We start from the raw sequence: 19,542 nt of genomic DNA on the forward strand, positions 1-19,542 counted from the left end.
GCAAAAAACCTAGCAAAAAACCTAGCAAAAAAGCCAAACAAAAAAACAATGTGGGATTGCATTTTTTTTTTTGCAATGTACCATGATACATGCCTAATATGCATTTATGCTTTATACCATCATGAGGGAAAAAAAAGTATCTTCATGAAACTGGCACCTGCACCGTAGCATCTATAGGAACGCAGTAGATGCTAATGTGCAGGCGCCACCGTTTTGATGAAGATTATTTTTTTTCCCTCAATAGTATAGGACTAAAGCATATATGCATATTAGGCATATACCATGCTACATCACTGGCGCCATTTTGTTGAATGTAAATGATTGTTTTCTAACGCCACAATATTCTATGCAGTATGTAAACTTGGTGGTTAAGACCGTGAAGGATGCATATGTAAGCAGAGCACCACATGAACATCCCACCACAGGCCCGCTCCTGAATATCGGCATATAATTAACTGAAAATAAAGATCAACCACAAGACTGATTTCATCAATCAAGGTATCATTTTAATCAGTAGAACGGAGCCAAATTGACATTGTCTGTAGTATACTGAGCAAAATCCTACTTACAGGTTCACTTTTAGGATAAACAGCCGGCAATGATACTGGAACCAGGTAAGGCCGCTTCTGAAAAATCTCAGCAGTTAAAGGGGTTTTCCCCCCCATCTCCAATACCCTATCCCAATAGGTAGTAGGTGTAATATTATTATTAGTATCCATGGTTACAACGCTAATGGAGTTGGGTATCCATGGTTATGACCAGTAGCAACTAAGGTCCTGCAATGCCTGCACATCAGGAAAGAGACAGTGAATTAGAAAAACTATATTACATTTCTAATTGGAGGTAATAGCTAATATTATTACACCTACCGTACTACATATCGGGATAGGAACTTGGAAATGGGAACACACCTTTAGGCCAAGCTTCCGCACCGATTGTGCCGTGCACAACTCTTGTCCCCACATGATCACCAGGACAGGCTGGTATGTCAGTTTGCAGGAATATCATGGCTAATAGCATGTACCAGCATGTTCTATGTTGGAATCAGATTAATGTTTTGAAGGAAGGGGGGGAAAAATAAATAAATAAAAAACACACACTTCTCAAGTACTATTTATTACAAAATAAGAGGAATAAAAAACGTCCTATTCACCCGTTTGTATCAAAACATGGCAACTATAAAATGAGACGTTTTAATATACAAACTATGTACAAACTGTATAATACAATACAATAACATGCCCCTTACATGAGATGTTTACATTCTGACTTTACCAAGAGGCTGTGAAACATTTCTAAATTTTCTGTCTCCATTAGCTGTTCATGCAGCCTGTTAAACATTAATATAAGTGTAGCATTTTCATTAAACGACATTCTAAGTATGTCCATGTAGATTTCCCACACATTGAACGTCCTGACTATAGTGTATTTAAATTATAGCTTCCTTGCAGATTTATTTTTTTGTAGAACCGAGTACTGTAAAATGTATAGAAATCAAATTCAAGTAATAACTGACACAGCACCATTGGTAAAGAGACAAGAAGTTCATCCACCGTTGCTTCTTGCTGCCAATAATAGGTCTATCTACTGTAAAACAGGCTATAACGCTTTCCAGTCAATCGCTTTTTTACCCAAATCTTCCAAATAGGAGTTTGTCTTCGAGAAATGACGGCAGCCAAAAAATCCTCTGTGTGCCGATAGAGGAGAAGGATGTACAGTTTGTAGTACAAGATGACGTTTCTAGGAAAGAAAAAAAATGTCAAAGGAGATCTTAATTACTGTGGCTCAATTACATAAGTTATTGATTTTCCATTGATAGATTTTAAAGTGCATAGCTGAACAAAAATTGAGAAAATTCTCGGCCTCCGTTTGGGAAAAGGATGTAGCATAAAAGAAAATTATGTTCTTGGAACCTCTTAAATGAATAGAAAGTAGTTTTTTTAAATTACCGTAAATACTGGTGTATAAGCTGAGATTTTCAGCACTTTTTTTGTGCTGAAAACGCCCCCTAGGCTTATACATGAGTCATTGTCCAGAAAGCCGGCGGGGGAGAGGGTGGCTACAGCACAGTGACAGCTGCAGCCGCCGGCTTCCAGAAGACATCAATACTCATCTTCCATTGCTGCATCTCTGTCCCAGCGCCGCCAGCTCTTCCTGTTCCTGTGCTCAGCGTTCAGGTGGTACCGCTCATTAAGGTAATGAATATGCCCACGTCTCCACTCCCATAGGCGTGGAGCGCATATTCATTACCTTAATGAGCAGTACCACGTGACCGCAGAGCACAGGAACAAGGAAAAGCTGCCGGCGCAGGGATAGATGCTGGGACGTGCGAGGAGGGCAAGTAGGGCTGCAGGTGTGTGAGCCATGCGGGACCCATGCAAACAGCAGGGGGAGCCACACATACAACAATAAAACGGGGGAGCCACACATATCAGGAACAAAAACGGGGGAGCCACATATCAGGATAACACTGGGGAGCCACACATACCAGGACAGGGGTGAGGGGACAATACATACCCGGCTTATAATTGAGTCAATAAGCTTACCCAGTTTTCCGTGGCAAAATTATGTGCCTCGGCTTATACTCTGGTTGGCTTATATACTCAGTATACTCAGGGATACACGGTAAGTAAAACCACCTTCTGTGTTTTGGTTTTTTTTTTTTTTAATTACAGCACAAATAGAAATTTGTTAACACAAGATGAAAGATACAGGCTAAAAGTAGCAATATTTAGTTTGGATGTCAAACACTAAGAACAATATACAAAAAGGAGGGATAATCCTTTACATACAAATAGATGACAGAAATTCAGTTTTTTGACCTTTCATTTTTTACTATGCTCTTCTAAGATACATAACTACCTCCCCCTCCCCCCCCCCCCCCACATAGCTTTAAAGCTAGTTTTTTTTCAGGATGAGTTGTAGTTTTGAATGAAACCATTCACATTACCATGTAATTTACTGAAAATGAGGGAAAACAAAATAAGAAGTGTAGCAAAATGGTGAAAAAAACAATACAATTCTGCCATAGTTTATTGGGTCTTGTTTTCAACAGTTCAACAGCATACATCAAATGGTAAAAACTACCTGGCACTATTATTCTTCCAGTTGAACATCATACCATTTTCAGATTTTATTAATGGTCAAAAAATAGTTTAGTCAGTTATTTTCTGAGACCTATACCTTTTTTGGAGATGTGTGAGGTTTTTTTTTTTTTACATGGCAAACATATTTCTGTTGATACTATTTTGGTGTTCAAACCTTTTGATTAGTTTTGAGCAAACGTGCTCAGATAAGGAGATATCCGAGCTTGTTCGTGTGATAACCGAGCGACTTCGGCATGGAAGGAGAATATGTTCGAGTCCCGATGCCTCCATGCATCGCGGCTGTGAATTAGCATTGCTTCATATCTGGGGGTATTACTTAGCTTCCCAATTTCAGCATTTAAGAGGATGGGATTTGGAGGGGGGCTGAAGTATCTTTTATCAGTTGTACTTCGATGACCATCTTGGTCCGCCCGCACCCTGCAAGATAAAGTGCAAAAAAAAAAAAAACAACATATCAATGTGTGTAAGGTATTAGTGTCGGTGAGCTTTTATTCTAGGATTAGCGTTAGGACTGGCAAAATGTAAGGACCCTTGTCGTGGGTTGCCAGCTTACGTATTGAGGCCCAAATATAAACTAATACCTTACATACATTGATATGTTGGTTTTTTTTTTGCACTTTATCTTGCAGGGTGCAGGCGGACCAAGATGGTTCTGTAAACTGTTGGCCTCTGTTCACATAGCATGCTTTAGGTGGCACTGGGCGGCCCGCATATATCTGCGTCAGTAAGGCCGTAAACCAGATGCTTTGCATTGCTTGTGTGAATAATGCCATATACAGACTAGCATCGCTTATTTTTTTGTGTGCACTAATGCAAAACAGCCAACACTGGATTGACACTGGCTGTTTCATCGGCATTTTTTGCACCTGTGTATTTGCCATCATTAATCGTGTCCGCCGCACCCTGCTAGTGCATTCAGTTGGAGGCTTCAGCAGGTTAAACATCTCTGCATTTTTCTCTGTGACTTTTCTATTTTTTGGAGGATATTCAAGTCCTCTTTTTTGTGTCGGTGAGCTTTTGTAATACCCAATACTTTAAACACCAATCAAGTTTAAGTGTGATTATTTCTTTAGATTAATGACAAATGACCTCAAAGGGAAGAGGGGTAAGAATTTTTGTTCAGTTTCAGTAGGAAGAATTTGGTTTGTAACATGTATGAAAATTGGTTTATATACGTGCCATTCTTGTACCCGAGTTGCATAAGGTTCTGTCTATTGCCAACTGTTCTGCTGTAACTTGTCAAGAAAATTTATTAAAAGCAAACAAAACAATGCCATAACATAATCCTCCTGCATGCGTACACACAGACCTTTCTGCTGCGGCCGCTTGCTTCTCTTCTTGGTATATCAATGTAGGGTCTCGTTCCCACTTACAATCCATTCGGACGAGTGCAATGCGATTTAAAAAAAAAAAAAAAATATCGGATTGCACTCGCCCCAGTGTTTCTCTATGGTGCAGCTCACATCTGCAATTTTCTCATGCCGATTCGGTGTCTGCCTTCAGACAAAATGCACGTCGGCGTCAATGCATCCAGGGACAGTCAGCGCCAGTCATTACACGTTATGTAGATTCCTAAATAAATGTTTCCTTTTGGATTTTTGTGCATCTGCATATGGGGCTTTGACATGCCACTTGGCTTCTTATTTAGTTCTACTAGCTCATAGATTTGCATGTACATGCACTTTACTCAGGATATCTATCATGTTATTCCACTTGTATCACACCACACACCTGAGTGTATTACATATATTTTAATATAAACAATCTTCAGTCAATACATTTCAATTCAGGCATCAGTCATTTTTATGCACTTTTGCATAATATATTCTGTGGACAATCACATAAAGTTATTTATTCTTCACTTTGTTTCATATCTGTTTTATGTGATTTAATATTGTATTTACACTCTTCTTACAATCATTACTGATATATAAAAAAAAATTCTGTTTTTTTTACTGTTCCTGCGGTTTGCGTTAGCTTTTCTTTTTGACCTGGTTGTTATTCCCACTCCTATCCATTTTTAACTCTTTGTAATTAAGATATATGGTTTGTGAATCAGACTCTTGCATTCCTTTTTTTGTTCTTTCTTCTGCATTAGTTTGAGGGTTAAAAAAAAGACACCTTTTAAACCACAACTTACTCTGTCTATACTGATGCCTTTCTTTTGAGCATAGGCCCCCCACAGCATGAAGACCAAGCCATCCAGGTTCTTGTTTAGCCATGACACCACTGAATCTGTAAACTGTTCCCAGCCTCTGTCCTTGTGTGAATTTGCATTGTGTGCACGAACTGTTAAGACAGCATTTAATAAAAGGACTCCTAAACAATAAAAAGAAAAAAAGATTTAATTAACTTAGACTACTCCTTCTTAAAGGGAATATCCAAGACTTTGTAAAAGGACTGCTCCTGCAGGTAATTCGGCTGCTTCTACTGATGTCACGTCGACGAAGAGGCAGACTCTTTTCCGCTCTGATGGCATCATGCTGATTTACAACGAATCCCCGCTGCCTAAATGGGGGAGCTAGCTGTCAATCAGTATGATGTCAGCAGTTACACCTCACTGACAAGAGCAAGGAAGAGAAGAAGCCGCAGGTCCATATCAGCAAAGAACGGCGCTGGGTACAACAGGCAGTTAGGTAGCAACTGCATGCCTGTTAGTGATGAGGATTTTTTTATTCTAACAAACTTCTGAATATTCCCTTCAAAATAGGACAGGTCACATCTGCTAACGCTCTTAACTTGCAGATACTGAATTAATCTGCAGGTTAATAGTGTTAGGAAGGTACTATGAGACATACAGGCATGGCTACAGTCACCTCTTACAGCACTGTGAGCGGCAGCTGTAGGCACGCCCCAGCACTATGACTGACAGCCGACTCTGCAGTGCCTCAGTGACAGCAGCGCCTCAGTGACTGCAGCTGTGCCGACATGCATGATTCAATGCTGGCAGCTCCCGGGAGTAATAAAGTTCATTTTCTTCGGGTACCGCGGCCAGGCACCTTACTAACGCTACCAACATGGAGATTTGAAGCCATTTACAACGTGACAGGTTCCCTTTAAATGCTGGTGTACTCTATGTAAAAAAAAAAAACAACAACAAAAAAACACTCTTAGGCCATGTTCACACGTTCGGTAACTTTTCATCCGTATCTGTAAGCCAAATTCAGGTGTGGAACAATCAGGGAAAAAGTAGAATACGTCACCATCACCACGTCTGTATTTATTACCCATTCCTGATTTTGGCTTACAAATGCGGATGTAAAATACTGACCAAATACTGAACGTGGCATTATACTCACCTTGCAAACAGGTGCCGTTCTAGTGATCTCGGCACCAGGTCTGTAGGCGCTTGCATGACATTGTTAGCACTGGTCATGTGGGATAGCGATCAGTGGCAGCCAATGTCAAATGAGTGCCTGCAGACCTGGCGCCAACATTACTGGACGCCTGAGGAAGCCATAGAGGATGGCGTATCACGTGGGGCATTTTTCTCTCTCCCTCAATCTATAGGTTCCATTTCAGGTCACGCAACCACATTTTTGATTTGGACTTATTATTTGGTATTATCTTCATTCAATTATTTTACTTTATTCTCTTGGTTCAGCTATTGTATACTTCATAATTTAATTACACTTAAAGAAGTTGTCCACTACAATATATATATATTTTTTTCATTAATCTTGCTATTATGTGCCACTGAAAACATCCACTGTGTTTATTTTAGCAGTATTACCTTTTATCATGCTGTAGCAGCACATCTTCAGTGCTGTATCCAGCTCTCATGGGGTTAATCGACAACTTCCTTTCTCCTGAGTTATTGTGCTCTAATACTACAAGTTCCATGATGCATTGCACTGGCCACTAAGCCCCAACCTAGCACACCCACTTCAAAATACACCCAAACCCCTCCCTCCTCTATCTTCAAAAAGATTTGTGATGTCATTTCTGTCCAACCTCCTCTTTTACATTTTTCTAACCCACACTCCATTACACACAGATGGATGGATGGATGGATGGATGGATGGATAATGTATCTATCTATGTCTATTTACATAGATATGTCAATATCCATGTTCCTAAACCCCTTCACCCCTGGAGCTTTTTTCGTTTATCGCTCCCCTTCTTTCCAGAGCCATAATGTTTCGGTCAATATGGCCATGTGAGGGCTTATCTTTTGCGGGACAAGTTTTACTTTTGAACGACATCATTGGTTTTACCATGTCGTGTAACAGAAAATGTGAAAAAAATTCAAAGTGCGATGAAATTGCAAAAAAAGTGCAATCACACACTTGTTTTTTGCTTGGCTTTTTTGCTAGGTTCACTAAATGCCAAGACTGTGTGCACACGTTGCGGATTTGATTGCAGATCTGCAGGGTTTTTTGCTGCGGATGTGGGTCCGAGAAACGCTCCAGTTCGGGAGGAGGGAAGTGTGTGGGCAGTGGGTGTGTGCGGGACTGTTCGGGGGGGGGGGGGGTCTTTTGGGGTGTGTGTGCAGGCATCATCCGATGGGACTACAAGTACGCAGCATTCAATCTGCAGCTAATTCGGATGTAATCCGGACAGTGGACACGCACCCTACACTATCCATACATCTATCAATAGATATATCTATCAAGATACATCTATAGATAGATATATGAATAGATAGATGTATGCATCTATAGATCTATCTATATGTAGATCTGTCTATCCATTTCATCTATCATCTATAAGTCTGTGTGTAATTGAGTGTAGGTTGGACAAATGTAACAGAGGAGGTTGGACAATAATGACATCCAAATCTTTTTTTTTGTTCAATAATACATCTTTATTTAGCTTTCAAAAACGCATACAAAAACGCACAAAAACCGCACACAAAAAATTTAAAAAATCAAAACCATGCAAAAAATGCACCAGAAATGCATCAAAACCGCAGCAAAAACTGCATCAAAAACGGATGAAAACCGCACCAAAAGCTGCATCAAAACCGCACCAAATACTGCATCAAAACCGCACCAAAAACTGCATTAAAAGCATCAAAAACCTGAATCAAAACCGCGCAAAAAATGCACCAGGAACTGCATCAAAATCGCTCAAAAAACCCGCATCATAAACACGCAAAAACCGTGAAAAAAATGCATAAAAAACAGGATTTTTGGTTGCTTACCGTAAAATCTGTTTCTCGGAGCCTTCATTGGGGGACACAGGAAACCATGGGTGTATGCTGCTGCCACTAGGAGGCTGCCACTATGCAAATAAAAAAGTTAGCTCCTCCTCTGCAGTGTACACCCTACCGACAGGAAGTAGGATAATCAGTTAGTGAGAAAGCAGTAGGAGAAGCAACGTGTAAATGAGAAAGAATAATAATATAATACTAATAATCTTTATATAGCGCCAACAAATTCCGCAGCGCTTTACAGTTTAACAGTTTCAAACACTCAGAGTGTTCAAAGAACTCAAACGTTAACAGTATAACACAGTAAACAGAGCTGTTCAACTTGGGAGGGTGCTGTGTCCCCCAATGAAGGCTCCGAGAAACAGATTTTACGGTAAGCAACCAAAAATCCTGTTTTCTCTATCGCCTCATTGGGGGACACAGGAAACCATGGGACGTCCCAAAGCAGTCCCTGGGGTGGGAACAGCAGTCCACTCCAATCTAGGTCAGAGGAATTCACCACTGTCACCTGCAAGATCTTCCTACCTAAGCCGGCATACGCCGAAGCTAGGCATGGAAGTTTCGCGAACATGTGGAGGACCGATCATCGGTCTGTAGAGGTGCAAGGCAGAGGCCCAATATGTGCACTGCCAGGAGGCGCCCACTGCCCGGGTAGAGTGCGCCTTAAACCTGGAAGGAGGAGCACTGCTCTGACCTGGTAAATCTAAACATTGCTGACCGGATTTTGCGGGCATACGTTGATTTGGAGGCCGGAGAGCCTCTACGCCGAGCCCGTATACTGAAAAGGGGGGCCTTAGCTGGCTAGATGCACCCCGCCCTGACCCGGTAGCGTGATGAGCGAAAGCTACGAAGGATGAGTCCGAGCAGGATGAAAGGAAGGGAATCAAGAACAATGGACAGAGCCATGGAGAACCTCGGCAAGGTAAGGGCAGAGCACAGAACCTGTGATCCACAGAATGTACAAAACTTCCGCCACAGACTCTGGAAGTGATAGAAAGCCTGAAAAGGAAGGTATAAAACGAAAAAGAACCTGCCCCTCGCAAAAATGTCCGATGTCTTGAAGAAAAGGAGGGCCTGGGTAAAGGCTTTCATAAGATAAAGGAAAGCACACGCGGTCCCAGGAGAACAACGAGGTTTAGTCTGAGGGAGAAGAAAACTTGTCCCTCCAATGACCTCCTTAATAATTGGTTCAAGATGGAGCCACACTGATGGAAAACCCTCGGAAGGCAAGCTGGTGAGGGACCTCCTAGAGGATAAGTCCTGCCATGCCTTAATCAAAAGGGGTCCTACGGATAGGCACCAGATTGCTGGATGTCCAAGCAGCACCTGCAGCGGCATCCGCGGGGGCGGATACCATGTACTTCCTTGCAAGAGTAAATTAGTCCGCAAGGGAGACAAAGGCAGGGCACAAAGTAGCGGCGGACACTTCAATGGTCGACTTCACCATGGACTATTAGTCCGCCATAGGTATCCTTGAGGGATGCTCTCTCTGGAAGAGAAGGACTGTATCGGTGGGAAATCTGGAAACCGGAAGGCCCAGAAACGGAGAAGAGATCCAGTTCGCAGTAAGCTCAGAAGAGAGGGAATATAGGAAACCGAGACTCTTCCGTCTTTGGTACGGCGGGACTAAGGATTCCAAGAGAAACCCCAGAAAAGACCATTAAATTGAAATTACAAGAAAAAAACTTGAGAGTAAGGTACTGAGGACATGCTAGAGAGCAAAACGCTGAAGCCGTACTGAAGGGGACCTCGGGTGAAAACCCTGGATCTCAGCTCAGCAATGCAGGCTCTGCTACATCAACAAAACGGATCAGAAAGGAAGAACCGTTTGAAGAGACCACCTCTTGCACGTCTAAGTAGATAGAACGGAGGCTACCAGACGATTCCGCAGACTCAGATCCATCAGGAAGCTTAACTTAAGCGAACGGGGATGAAGGTGGTTAATAGGGACTATGGAAAATGTAGACAAGATGGGCATTGATAAGCACAATCGGATATGAGCAGTCAAAGGAGGATAGTCCATGGAAAACCTGGAGAATGTCAATTCCATGGGAAGTTGGCCCTAGGAAGGAGTACATAGGCCCCAGAAAAAAACTTGACTGCCAAAAGGAAGATCCTTACCTATGACGACATGAGTGACTCTATCAGACCCGGACCTTCTGGAACGGGGAGAGGGTTCTAGCGTGTGGATCTACTTACCTAGGTATAAGACACCACACAACGGAGAATAACGGTGAAAAGGATACGAATCCTGCTGAAGGAAGGAACGTATTATCACCAAAACCCCATCATCGGATCCAGGCGTGGAGCAGCCTTCTACACTGGATGATGCTTGCACAGAGTAAGATACCATTCCTATCCGAGGTGGGAGAACCTGTTCCTGCCACGGTCGGAAACAAATCCCAGAGCTGCTCGAGGTTTAATCCAGTGTCTGTAAGAAAGAAGAGGTAAGTGCTGACACATAAAATGGAAGCTCTGTATTGAGGAAGTTCAAAGACCCCTAGAATAGTGCCGTGAACAATCATGAGTCAAGGTATTATATGGGCTCTGACTCCGTAAGAGACAGTCTGAACGTATAATACTGTAAATCATATATGATAGGAGTAACGCACTGATAGGAGTAACGTACTGGATAGTGCAGATAGACCAAGGACCGCACTGTAAACTGACCTACTGGATAGGTAGTGATAGGTCCGAATAACCAGATGGAGAGGAAGGCCCCTGGGGAACAACACGTAATTAAGGCCCAGTGCGTGGCTGAAGAAAGGCTGCGACCAGTCGGTACCCGAGACCAGCGTGTCCGACCTACCTGAAAATGGACAGGCCACTTATGCTGCCACTGTGGTCAACCCTGTGGCACTGAGGTCCACCTTGTGGTATGTGGTAGATCTTCTGCTTAACTGTTAATAGACTACAGACGATATTGACCCTGAAACACACGGCAAAGGTTGCGTCTCTGACTCACCTGAAAGCGGATTGTAACCGCTGCGGCAGCCAGCCAGAAGTGATGGATACCGGGCACCTCCCTCTGAGTGGTGACTAGAGGGGAGCCTAGGCAGAATCTGCAAAGGACCCATAAGAGCGTGATAGAGAGCGTTACTGACTCACCTGACTCTGGAGCAAAAGAGCAGGACCAATGCAGTACTCGATCTCGGGCACGTCTAAACCACTGGAAAGACGGCAGGTATAGACTAAATGTGTCTGGAGGATGACATCTAAAACCTGGCTAGCGGACAGAGTACTGCTGCAATCGAACGGGAGGAATAGGAGAGTTCGTCTGACCTACCTGAATACAGTACAGAATGCCAGTACCACTGCAGTGGTCAATCCAAGAAACGTCTTATCCGATGAAGAAAAGACAGCTTCAAATACCGTACTGTACCTGGAAGGTGGTGCGTGAGCAACCTGGATGGAGGATTGCGTACTGCTGCGATCGGCTCTCAGTATCCTGCGACTATGGCAGATAGAGCACCACTACGATCAGCTCTCGGTATCCTGCGGCTATGGCAGATAGAGTACTGCTGCGATCGGCTATAGTGCTGCGATCGGCTCTCCGTATCCTGAGACTGTGGCGGATAGAGTACTGCTGCGATCGGCTCTCGTGCTGCGATCGGCTCTCGGTATCCTGCTGCGATCGGCTCTCGGTATCCTGACTAAATCAGCATGGAGAGAACCCTGGAGAAGGGTATAGGAGAGAGTTGATTCTGTGTAGCGGTCTAGGTCATGATACCTGACGGCATTAGGCAGAATAACAGCTTCCGTGTAGTAAGCCGCACCACGGAGTCTGTCTTGAAGTATGTCCTGCCGTGCTCGTTCTCCTGAAGGTAGGACAGTAGGCTTGTCAACAGGAAGACTAAACTCTACTCTCTGTTGTGAACCCGAGTTCAAACCTTGCGCCTGCGATATGTGGTCAGATTCTTTATCCACTGAGCCACGGCCGACATTGCTGGGAAATACGGACTCTTAACCAGCTGGAAGTTAGGTCCGAACACTGCAGTCATGAAGTGGGTAGGAGCCGCTCCCCTCTGCTTAGAGCAGAGTAATGCTTGCATCCGGAGGGGGCTGCAGGGAGATGGAGGGCGAGTGCTCCTGAGCAGGAGATAAGGAAACTTTCGATATGCCAGGGCTCTAGCATCACTATGTCTAGAGAAATAGCCGAAACTCGCACTGCTGAAGATCAAGGCACAGATCTGCAATAGCAGAAACCACAACAGTAGTGTGACAAAACGGAAAACCTTCTACGAAGTGAATGCCATATGGCACGTTTTATAATGATCCCTCTCCCTGTGGAGAGTGAGGGGTGGACAGTGGCACCGATGCCGGCAGCGTGGGGCATACTGCCATACCCCGCTGGTAACTGCCCGGCTCTAGGGCACTTATTACACCAGCGACTGCATGGCTCTAGAGTACCACTATCCAGTGACTGTACGGTTATAGAGTGCTACTACGCCAGTGATAGTACGGCTCCAGCGTACTATTATGTATTATGCCGGTGGCTGCACGGGTCTAGAGTACTATTACGTATTATGCCAGTGACTGCACAGCACTAGAGTACTGATACCCATCGACTGCACTGCTTTAGAGTACTATCACGCATTATGCCAGTGACTGCACGGCTCTACAATCCCACTATGCTCCACAGCCAGTGGCTGCACGGATTCTTAGAGGGTTAGGAGACGGGGGTTTCGGGGGGGACAGAGGTCTACAGTGCTGAGCTACTCATAGTAGAAGAAAATGGAGGCGATATGAGCTCCTGCCGCAATTCAAGAAGAGGAACCGCAGGAAAAAAAAAAAAAATGCCAGACTGCGCGCTGGAGTGGCGATGTGTGGCACCAGCGAAGTGGGGAGGGCGGAGTCTGATGAGCACCCAGGAGCACCAAGATGGCGCTGGTGGGCGGAGAATGCGGGGAGAGGGTTGTCGGGCGGGAGAAAAGCCCGCCTGAACAAACCGGAAGTGGTGGAGTCGCGGCGCCGGAAGTAGGCCCCGGCCGAAGCCGGGACCTAAATTAGAGGCCAGCGCCGCCGAAGAGGAGAATCGCGGCGCCGGTGCAGTGCGCTGCAGGGACTAAGCAGCGCGGCAGCCTGCCAAGGCTGCCGCGCAGAAGCAGGATGCAATGTGGCCGCCGAGCAGTGCGGCCGCAGGGGGAAGTGGTGCGGCAGCCTGCCAGGCTGTCGCGCTGAAAGTGGAGACATTGCGGCCGCCGACCAGTGCGGCTGAAGGGAGAGCACTGCGGCCGCCGAAGAAGGGGACAGATCCAGCGTCCCTAGCAGTCCTTCACGGTGGAAAAAAATGGCGCAGCTCAGGAGGGAGCGCGGGTGCCTGACCGGCCTTCGTGCGATGCGGTTCTGCCCGTGTGGCTCTAAGATCCCCAATAAAAATAAAAGGTAAAAATCGTGCAGCGCATTTCTAAAGCGACCTGCTCCCCCACACTGTGAGTGATCTGGGAATGGGAGGGGAAAATACTCACCTAAACATCCCACGCCGTTACTAACCTGAGGGGAATGAGACGTCCACGGAGCTGTGATGGACGTCCTCGTCTCCTCCAACCGACAGGCTCTGGTGGGCGAGTGGGTGGGGGACGGAGCCAGGACCGGACTTCTAAGCACGCTTGTATGCTAGGATCTTGGTCCTGGAGAGGGATCTATGAGGATACGGGGTGGCAGTACACGCCGTACTCATAGTCCGTATTGTGGGACTACAGGTGTGACTGTTCACCCTGTATCCCTCCGAAAAACCTGTAAGAAAAAACGACGCACATTGAGGTAGATAAGGGTCTAATGAAAGACCCGTGTCCACCTCCTACTGACACTAAGCTAAACTGATTATCCTACTTCCTGTCGGTAGGGTGTACACTGCAGAGGAGGAGCTAACTTTTTTATTTGCATAGTGTCAGCCTCCTAGTGGCAGCAGCATACACCCATGGTTTCCTGTGTCCCCCAATGAGGCGATAGAGAAAACGCAGCTGCGTTTTCTGCAAGCAGATGCAGATATTGTGCAGAAAATTCTGCACCCAAATCTGCAATGTGTGCACACAGCATAAAACTGACCTACCATTATGATTCTCCAGGTCATTACGAGTTCATAGACACCAAATACGTCTAGGTTATTTTTTTATCTAAGTGGTGAAAAAAAAAATTCCAAACTTTGCTAAAAAGAAATAAAATAATTGCGCCATTTTCCGATACCCGTAGCATCAGAGGGCTAATTTTTTGCGTGCCAAGCTGACGTTTTTAATGATACCACTATTGTGCAGATACGTTCTTTTGATCGCCCGTTATTGCATTTTAATGCAATGTCGCGGCAACAAAAAAAAACTATTTTGGCTTTTGATTTTTTTTTCTCGCTACGCCGTTTAGCAATCATGTAATTTTTTTTTGTTGTATTGAAAACAGCTGACATGTTGCGGCTTTGAAGTGGGCTCACCGCCGAAGCCCACCTCAAAGTGGGGGATACTGCCAGCTGACGTACTATTCCGTCAGCTGGCAGAAAGGGGTTAATGAACAATGTTTGTTTAAAAAAATTTAAAAAAAAAACAACAAAAAAAACACAGACCCACTGCACACACCCGCAGACCCCAGCACATCCCGGCGCCGGCACGCAGACCCCCGGTTCCCGCACATCCCGGCGCCGGAACGCAGACCCCCAGCGCCCGGACATCCCGGCGCTGGCACGCAGACCTCCGGCGCCGGCACGCAGACCCCCGGCACCCGCACATTCCGGCACCCGCCAATCCCTGCCCAGCCCGCAGCCCCCAGTGCCACCCACAGCCCAGTCACTCTTGATGAGTGACCGCTGTCTGTGGCAGCTGGTCACGCCTTCTCATGACGTCACGTCAATTTCCAGAGTCTGGAAATTGACGTGACATCGGCGGAAATTAGCGGCGGCTGCAGCCTGGGGGGGGGTCACGTGACCCGGACTCAGCCGCGAGCATAGCGCCGCTCACAGGCGAAAACGGAAAGTATTTACACAATTCATTAGGGGCCCCAGGGGGGATACATTGGGGGGTTAGTTGAAAGTAGTGGACAACCCCTTTAATTATTGAGGTCAATTGTGACCATACCCTTGTACCTATTACACTTGTTCAGTTTTATTGCGGCTGCTATGAAGAATGCTTTGATCTTATTTTTTATTACATGTTAGGAACTGGTTATGTGTATAACAAAAAAACAAAACGCAAAACATTTTTTCTGCCTTTTAAATATTCTTTTAACAGTATGTGTTCATATCATTTTTTCAATAAAATGATTGCACTTGTTACAGTACCAAAGTTTTTTATTTTAGTCATTAGGGTTACTGGTGCTTTCCATACACCACTCTTTCTCCTTTCTTTCAAGTTTATATTTTGTGTGCAGCGCACAACCCTATTATTTGGTGGTGACAGTCCGCAATTTCCTATTCACAACAGCACTGAATTAGCACCTGTGTGGCAGGAACATTTTTATTTATTTTTTTATTTTACATGGGGAATTACAGCATTTAAGATGTGTTTTCCATGTAATAGACAATGCACTTAATCTGTTACCCTTTAAGGGAACCTGTCACCCCAAAATCAATGGTGAGGTAAGCTCACCGTCATCAGGGGCTTATCTACAGCATTCTGTAATGCTGTAGATAAGCCGCCGATGTTACCTGAAAGAGGAGAAAAAGAGGTTAGATTATACTCACCCAGGGGTGGTCCCGCTCCGATGGGTGTCTCAGGTCCGGAACAGCGCCTCCCATCTTCATTCCATGACGTCCTCTTCTGGTCTTCACGCCGAGGCTCCGGCTCCGGCGTAATTTGTCTGCCCTGTTGAGGGCAGAGCAAAGTACTGCAGTGCGCAGGCGCTGGAAAGGTCAGAGGCCCGGCGCCTGCGCACTGCAGTACTTTGCTCTGCCCTCTACAGGGCAGACAAAGTACGCCGGAGCCACGGTGTGAAGACCAGAAGAGGACGTCATGGAATGAAGATAGGAGGCACCGGAGTGGACCTGAGACACCCATTTGACCGGACCGCAGCGGGACCGCCCCTGGGTGAGTATAATCTAACCTCTTTTTCTCCTCTTTCAGGTTACATCGGGGGCTTATCTACAGCATTACAGAATGCTGTAGATAAGCCCCTGATGCTGGTGGGCTTAGCTCACCTTCAATTTTGGGGGTGACAGGTTCCCTTTAATCCGAAATTGAACAATTTAGACCTTCACATAGGGAATGTAGGGTTTAGTAAACTTGGTGGCCAAGTGTTCGATGCACGTTTTCAGTGACAGCACTTGCTTTGGTGTACAGCCTGATCTAAATCTCCAGCCATGCACATACTGACATTGTGTGCAGGGGTAGAATTCTCATTCTTCTCCCGAAATAAAGTATGTTTGCTGTATACAGAATCACATTGCAGTGGGCTGCGAATATTCACAGGAGTGGGTATGAGAACCCACACAATGTTAGTGTGTGTGCACGGGTGTTTGTACCTCCTGCGTGTAGTGAGCGGCCGCTACACAAAAGAGGAGGACGAGCATGTACACAACCAACGTCTGTGTGTGCGCGCGTTGTCATCTGCCCAACCTGTCCTGCTGTGTGATTTTGCATGTATCATGTGGCAGGTACACAGAATAGGATGAGAATTCTGCTGCTGCAGTGTTAGTGTGTGGGGATTTACATCAAAACAAGCGTAGTCAATTCTGAGGGGAGGGGCAGAGGATGGCAATTCAGGGGGCAGAGAAGTGGCCCAAGCACTTGGCCATGCCAAGAGTGCACAAAAATCCTTTCATTTACACACGTAATAAAATGGTTTTCTATACAACAAATTTCCTAACATTTACAGTACTACACTGTGTGCAGAATTATTAGGCACGTTGATCACTTGATACTTTTATACATGTTGTCCTACTCCAAGCTGTTCAGGCTTGAGAGCCAACTACCAATTAAGTAAATCAGGTGATGTGCATCTCTGTAATGAGGAGGGGTGTTGTCTAATGACATCAACACCCTATATAAGGTGTGCTTAATTATTAGGCAACTTCCTTTCCTTTGGCGAAATGGGTCAGAAGAGATTTGACATGCTCTGAAAAGTCCAAAATCGTGAGATGTCTTGCAGAGGGATGCAGCAGTCTTGAAATTGCCAAACTTTTGAAGCATGATCACCAAACAATCAAGCGTTTCATGGCAAATAGCCAACAGGGTCGCAAAAAGCGTGTTGGGCAAAAAAGGCGCAAAATAACTGCCCATGAATTGAGGAAAATCAAGCGAGAAGCTGCCAAGATGCCATTTGCCACCAGTTTTGCCATATTTCAGAATTGCAACGCTACTGGAGTAACAAAAAGCACCAGGTGTGCGATACTCAGGGACATGGCCAAGGTAAGGAAGGCTGAAAAACGACCGCCTTTGAACAAGAAACATAAGATAAAACATCAAGACTGGGCCAAGAAATATCTTAAGACTGACTTTTCAAATGTTTTATGGACTGATGAAATCAGAGTGACTCTTGATGGGCCAGAGACTGGATCAGTAAAGGGAAGAGAGCTCCACTCCGACTCAGACGCCAGCAAGGTGGAGGTGGGGTACTGGTATGGGCTGGTATCATAAAAGATGAACTTGTGGGACCTTTTCGGGTTGAGGATGGAGTGAAGCTCAACTCCCAGACCTACTGCCAGTTTCTGGAAGACAACTTCTTCAAGCAGTGGTACAGGAAGAAGTCGGTATTGTTCAAGAAAAACATGATTTTCATGCAGTACAATGCTCCATCACATGCCTCCAACTACTCCACAGCATGGCTGGCCAGTAAAGGTCTCAAAGAAGAAAAAATAATGACATGGCACCCTTGTTCACCTGATCTGAACCCCATAGAGAACCTGTGGTCCCTCATAAAATGTGAGATCTACAGGGAGGGAACAGAGTTCACCTCTCAGAACAGTGTCTGGGAGGCTGTGGTGGCTGCTGCATGCAATGTTGATCGTAAACAGATCAAGCAACTGACAATCTATGGATGGAAGGCTGTTAGTGTCATCATAAAGAAAGGTGGCTATATTGGTCACTAATTTTTGTTTTTGCATGTCAGAAATGTTTATTTCTAAATTTTGTGCAATTATATTGGTTTACCTGATGAAAATAAACAAGTGAGATGGGAATATATTTGGTTTTTATTAAGTTGCCTAATAATTCTGCACAGTAATAGTTACCTGCACACACAGATATCCTCCTAACATAGCCAAATCTAAAAAAAAACAACCACTCCAACTTCCAAAAATATTAAGCTTTCATGTTTATGAGTCTTTTGGGTTGATTGAGAACATACGGTAGTCATTGATCAATAATAAAAATAATCATCTAAAATACAACTTGCCTAATAATTCTGTACACAGTGTATTATGATATTTATAGGGTCCAAGTTCCCTTTAGGAAGTTCTGAATAGTTTTATTAAATTTTGTGGGGTTATAGACTCCCTTTAAGGATTATTTTTTTCAGAATGAAGTATATGTATCACACGCACACAATGTAAAGAATTTTGGTTACGTAAAGATAAAAAAAATTTCGATCAGCCTTTCAAAAACAAGTTCAGAAATACCTTTACGTGGCCAGTCCATTCAATTATTTAGAAATCAGAGTTTTAATTCATATGCAATTGAGACTGTAGATCAGCGTTTCCCAAACTCCAGTCCTCACGGACAACAAGGGTCATGTTTTCAGGATTTCCTTAGTATTGTGCAAGTAGTGGAAGTATCATCAAGGCATCAGGAATTGTCTCACCTGTGCAACACTATGTAAATTCATAAAACATGACCCGTGGGGTCAGTGAGGACTGGAGTTTAGGAAACACTGCTGTAGATGAAGCCTCCATCACTCCAACTTTATTCCCAACCCAAGTCACACAGTATAGAGGCCGTCAGTCAAGCAGGAGGCAGTGGCGGGACTGGGCAGGGAATAGAGCTGGAGTGACAGAAGCTTCAGATCTACAAATAGCAGCTCTTTAGCCTAATTTGCATATCAATTCAAATTCAAGAGCTGATTTCTCAGTAAGGGAGGAAAGGACTGGACTTGTAAAGTGATACTGCTGGACTTATCTTTCAAAGATATACAAGCACATATAGCTTTTGGGGAGAAATCCTTCTGGCAGATTCCTTTTAACTTCATGAGATACGAACTTCAAATGACCAGACGGGAAAAAAAAAAAAAAAAAAAACTTCATTCGACTGTTATGACAAAAAACAAAAAACAAAAAAGAAAAACACCTTTTCATCGATATGGCATCCGATTTTTAAATCAGCAATAGGGATGAGCGCAAGTGCTCATTAGTCAGGTGTGCATAGA

At 44.6% G+C, this 19,542-nt stretch overlaps 1 protein-coding gene across 1 annotated transcript in view; it reads right to left on the reverse strand.

Annotated features, from left to right (window-relative positions):
- Positions 1-513: 513 nt before the first annotated feature.
- Positions 514-19,542, reverse strand: part of UNG (uracil DNA glycosylase) — a 62,807-nt gene continuing 43,778 nt past the window's right edge. The window contains exons 7-8 of the mRNA XM_069759572.1: positions 5,248-5,426; positions 514-1,740 (exon numbers count right to left, since the gene is read on the reverse strand). Of these exons, the coding sequence (XP_069615673.1) occupies positions 1,600-1,740; positions 5,248-5,426 (320 nt within the window). The 3' untranslated portion in view covers positions 514-1,599. The remainder of the gene's footprint in view (positions 1,741-5,247; positions 5,427-19,542) is intronic.

Source organism: Ranitomeya imitator, chromosome 1 (genome assembly GCF_032444005.1).
Source record: "Ranitomeya imitator isolate aRanImi1 chromosome 1, aRanImi1.pri, whole genome shotgun sequence".
Taxonomy (NCBI): domain Eukaryota; kingdom Metazoa; phylum Chordata; class Amphibia; order Anura; family Dendrobatidae; genus Ranitomeya; species Ranitomeya imitator.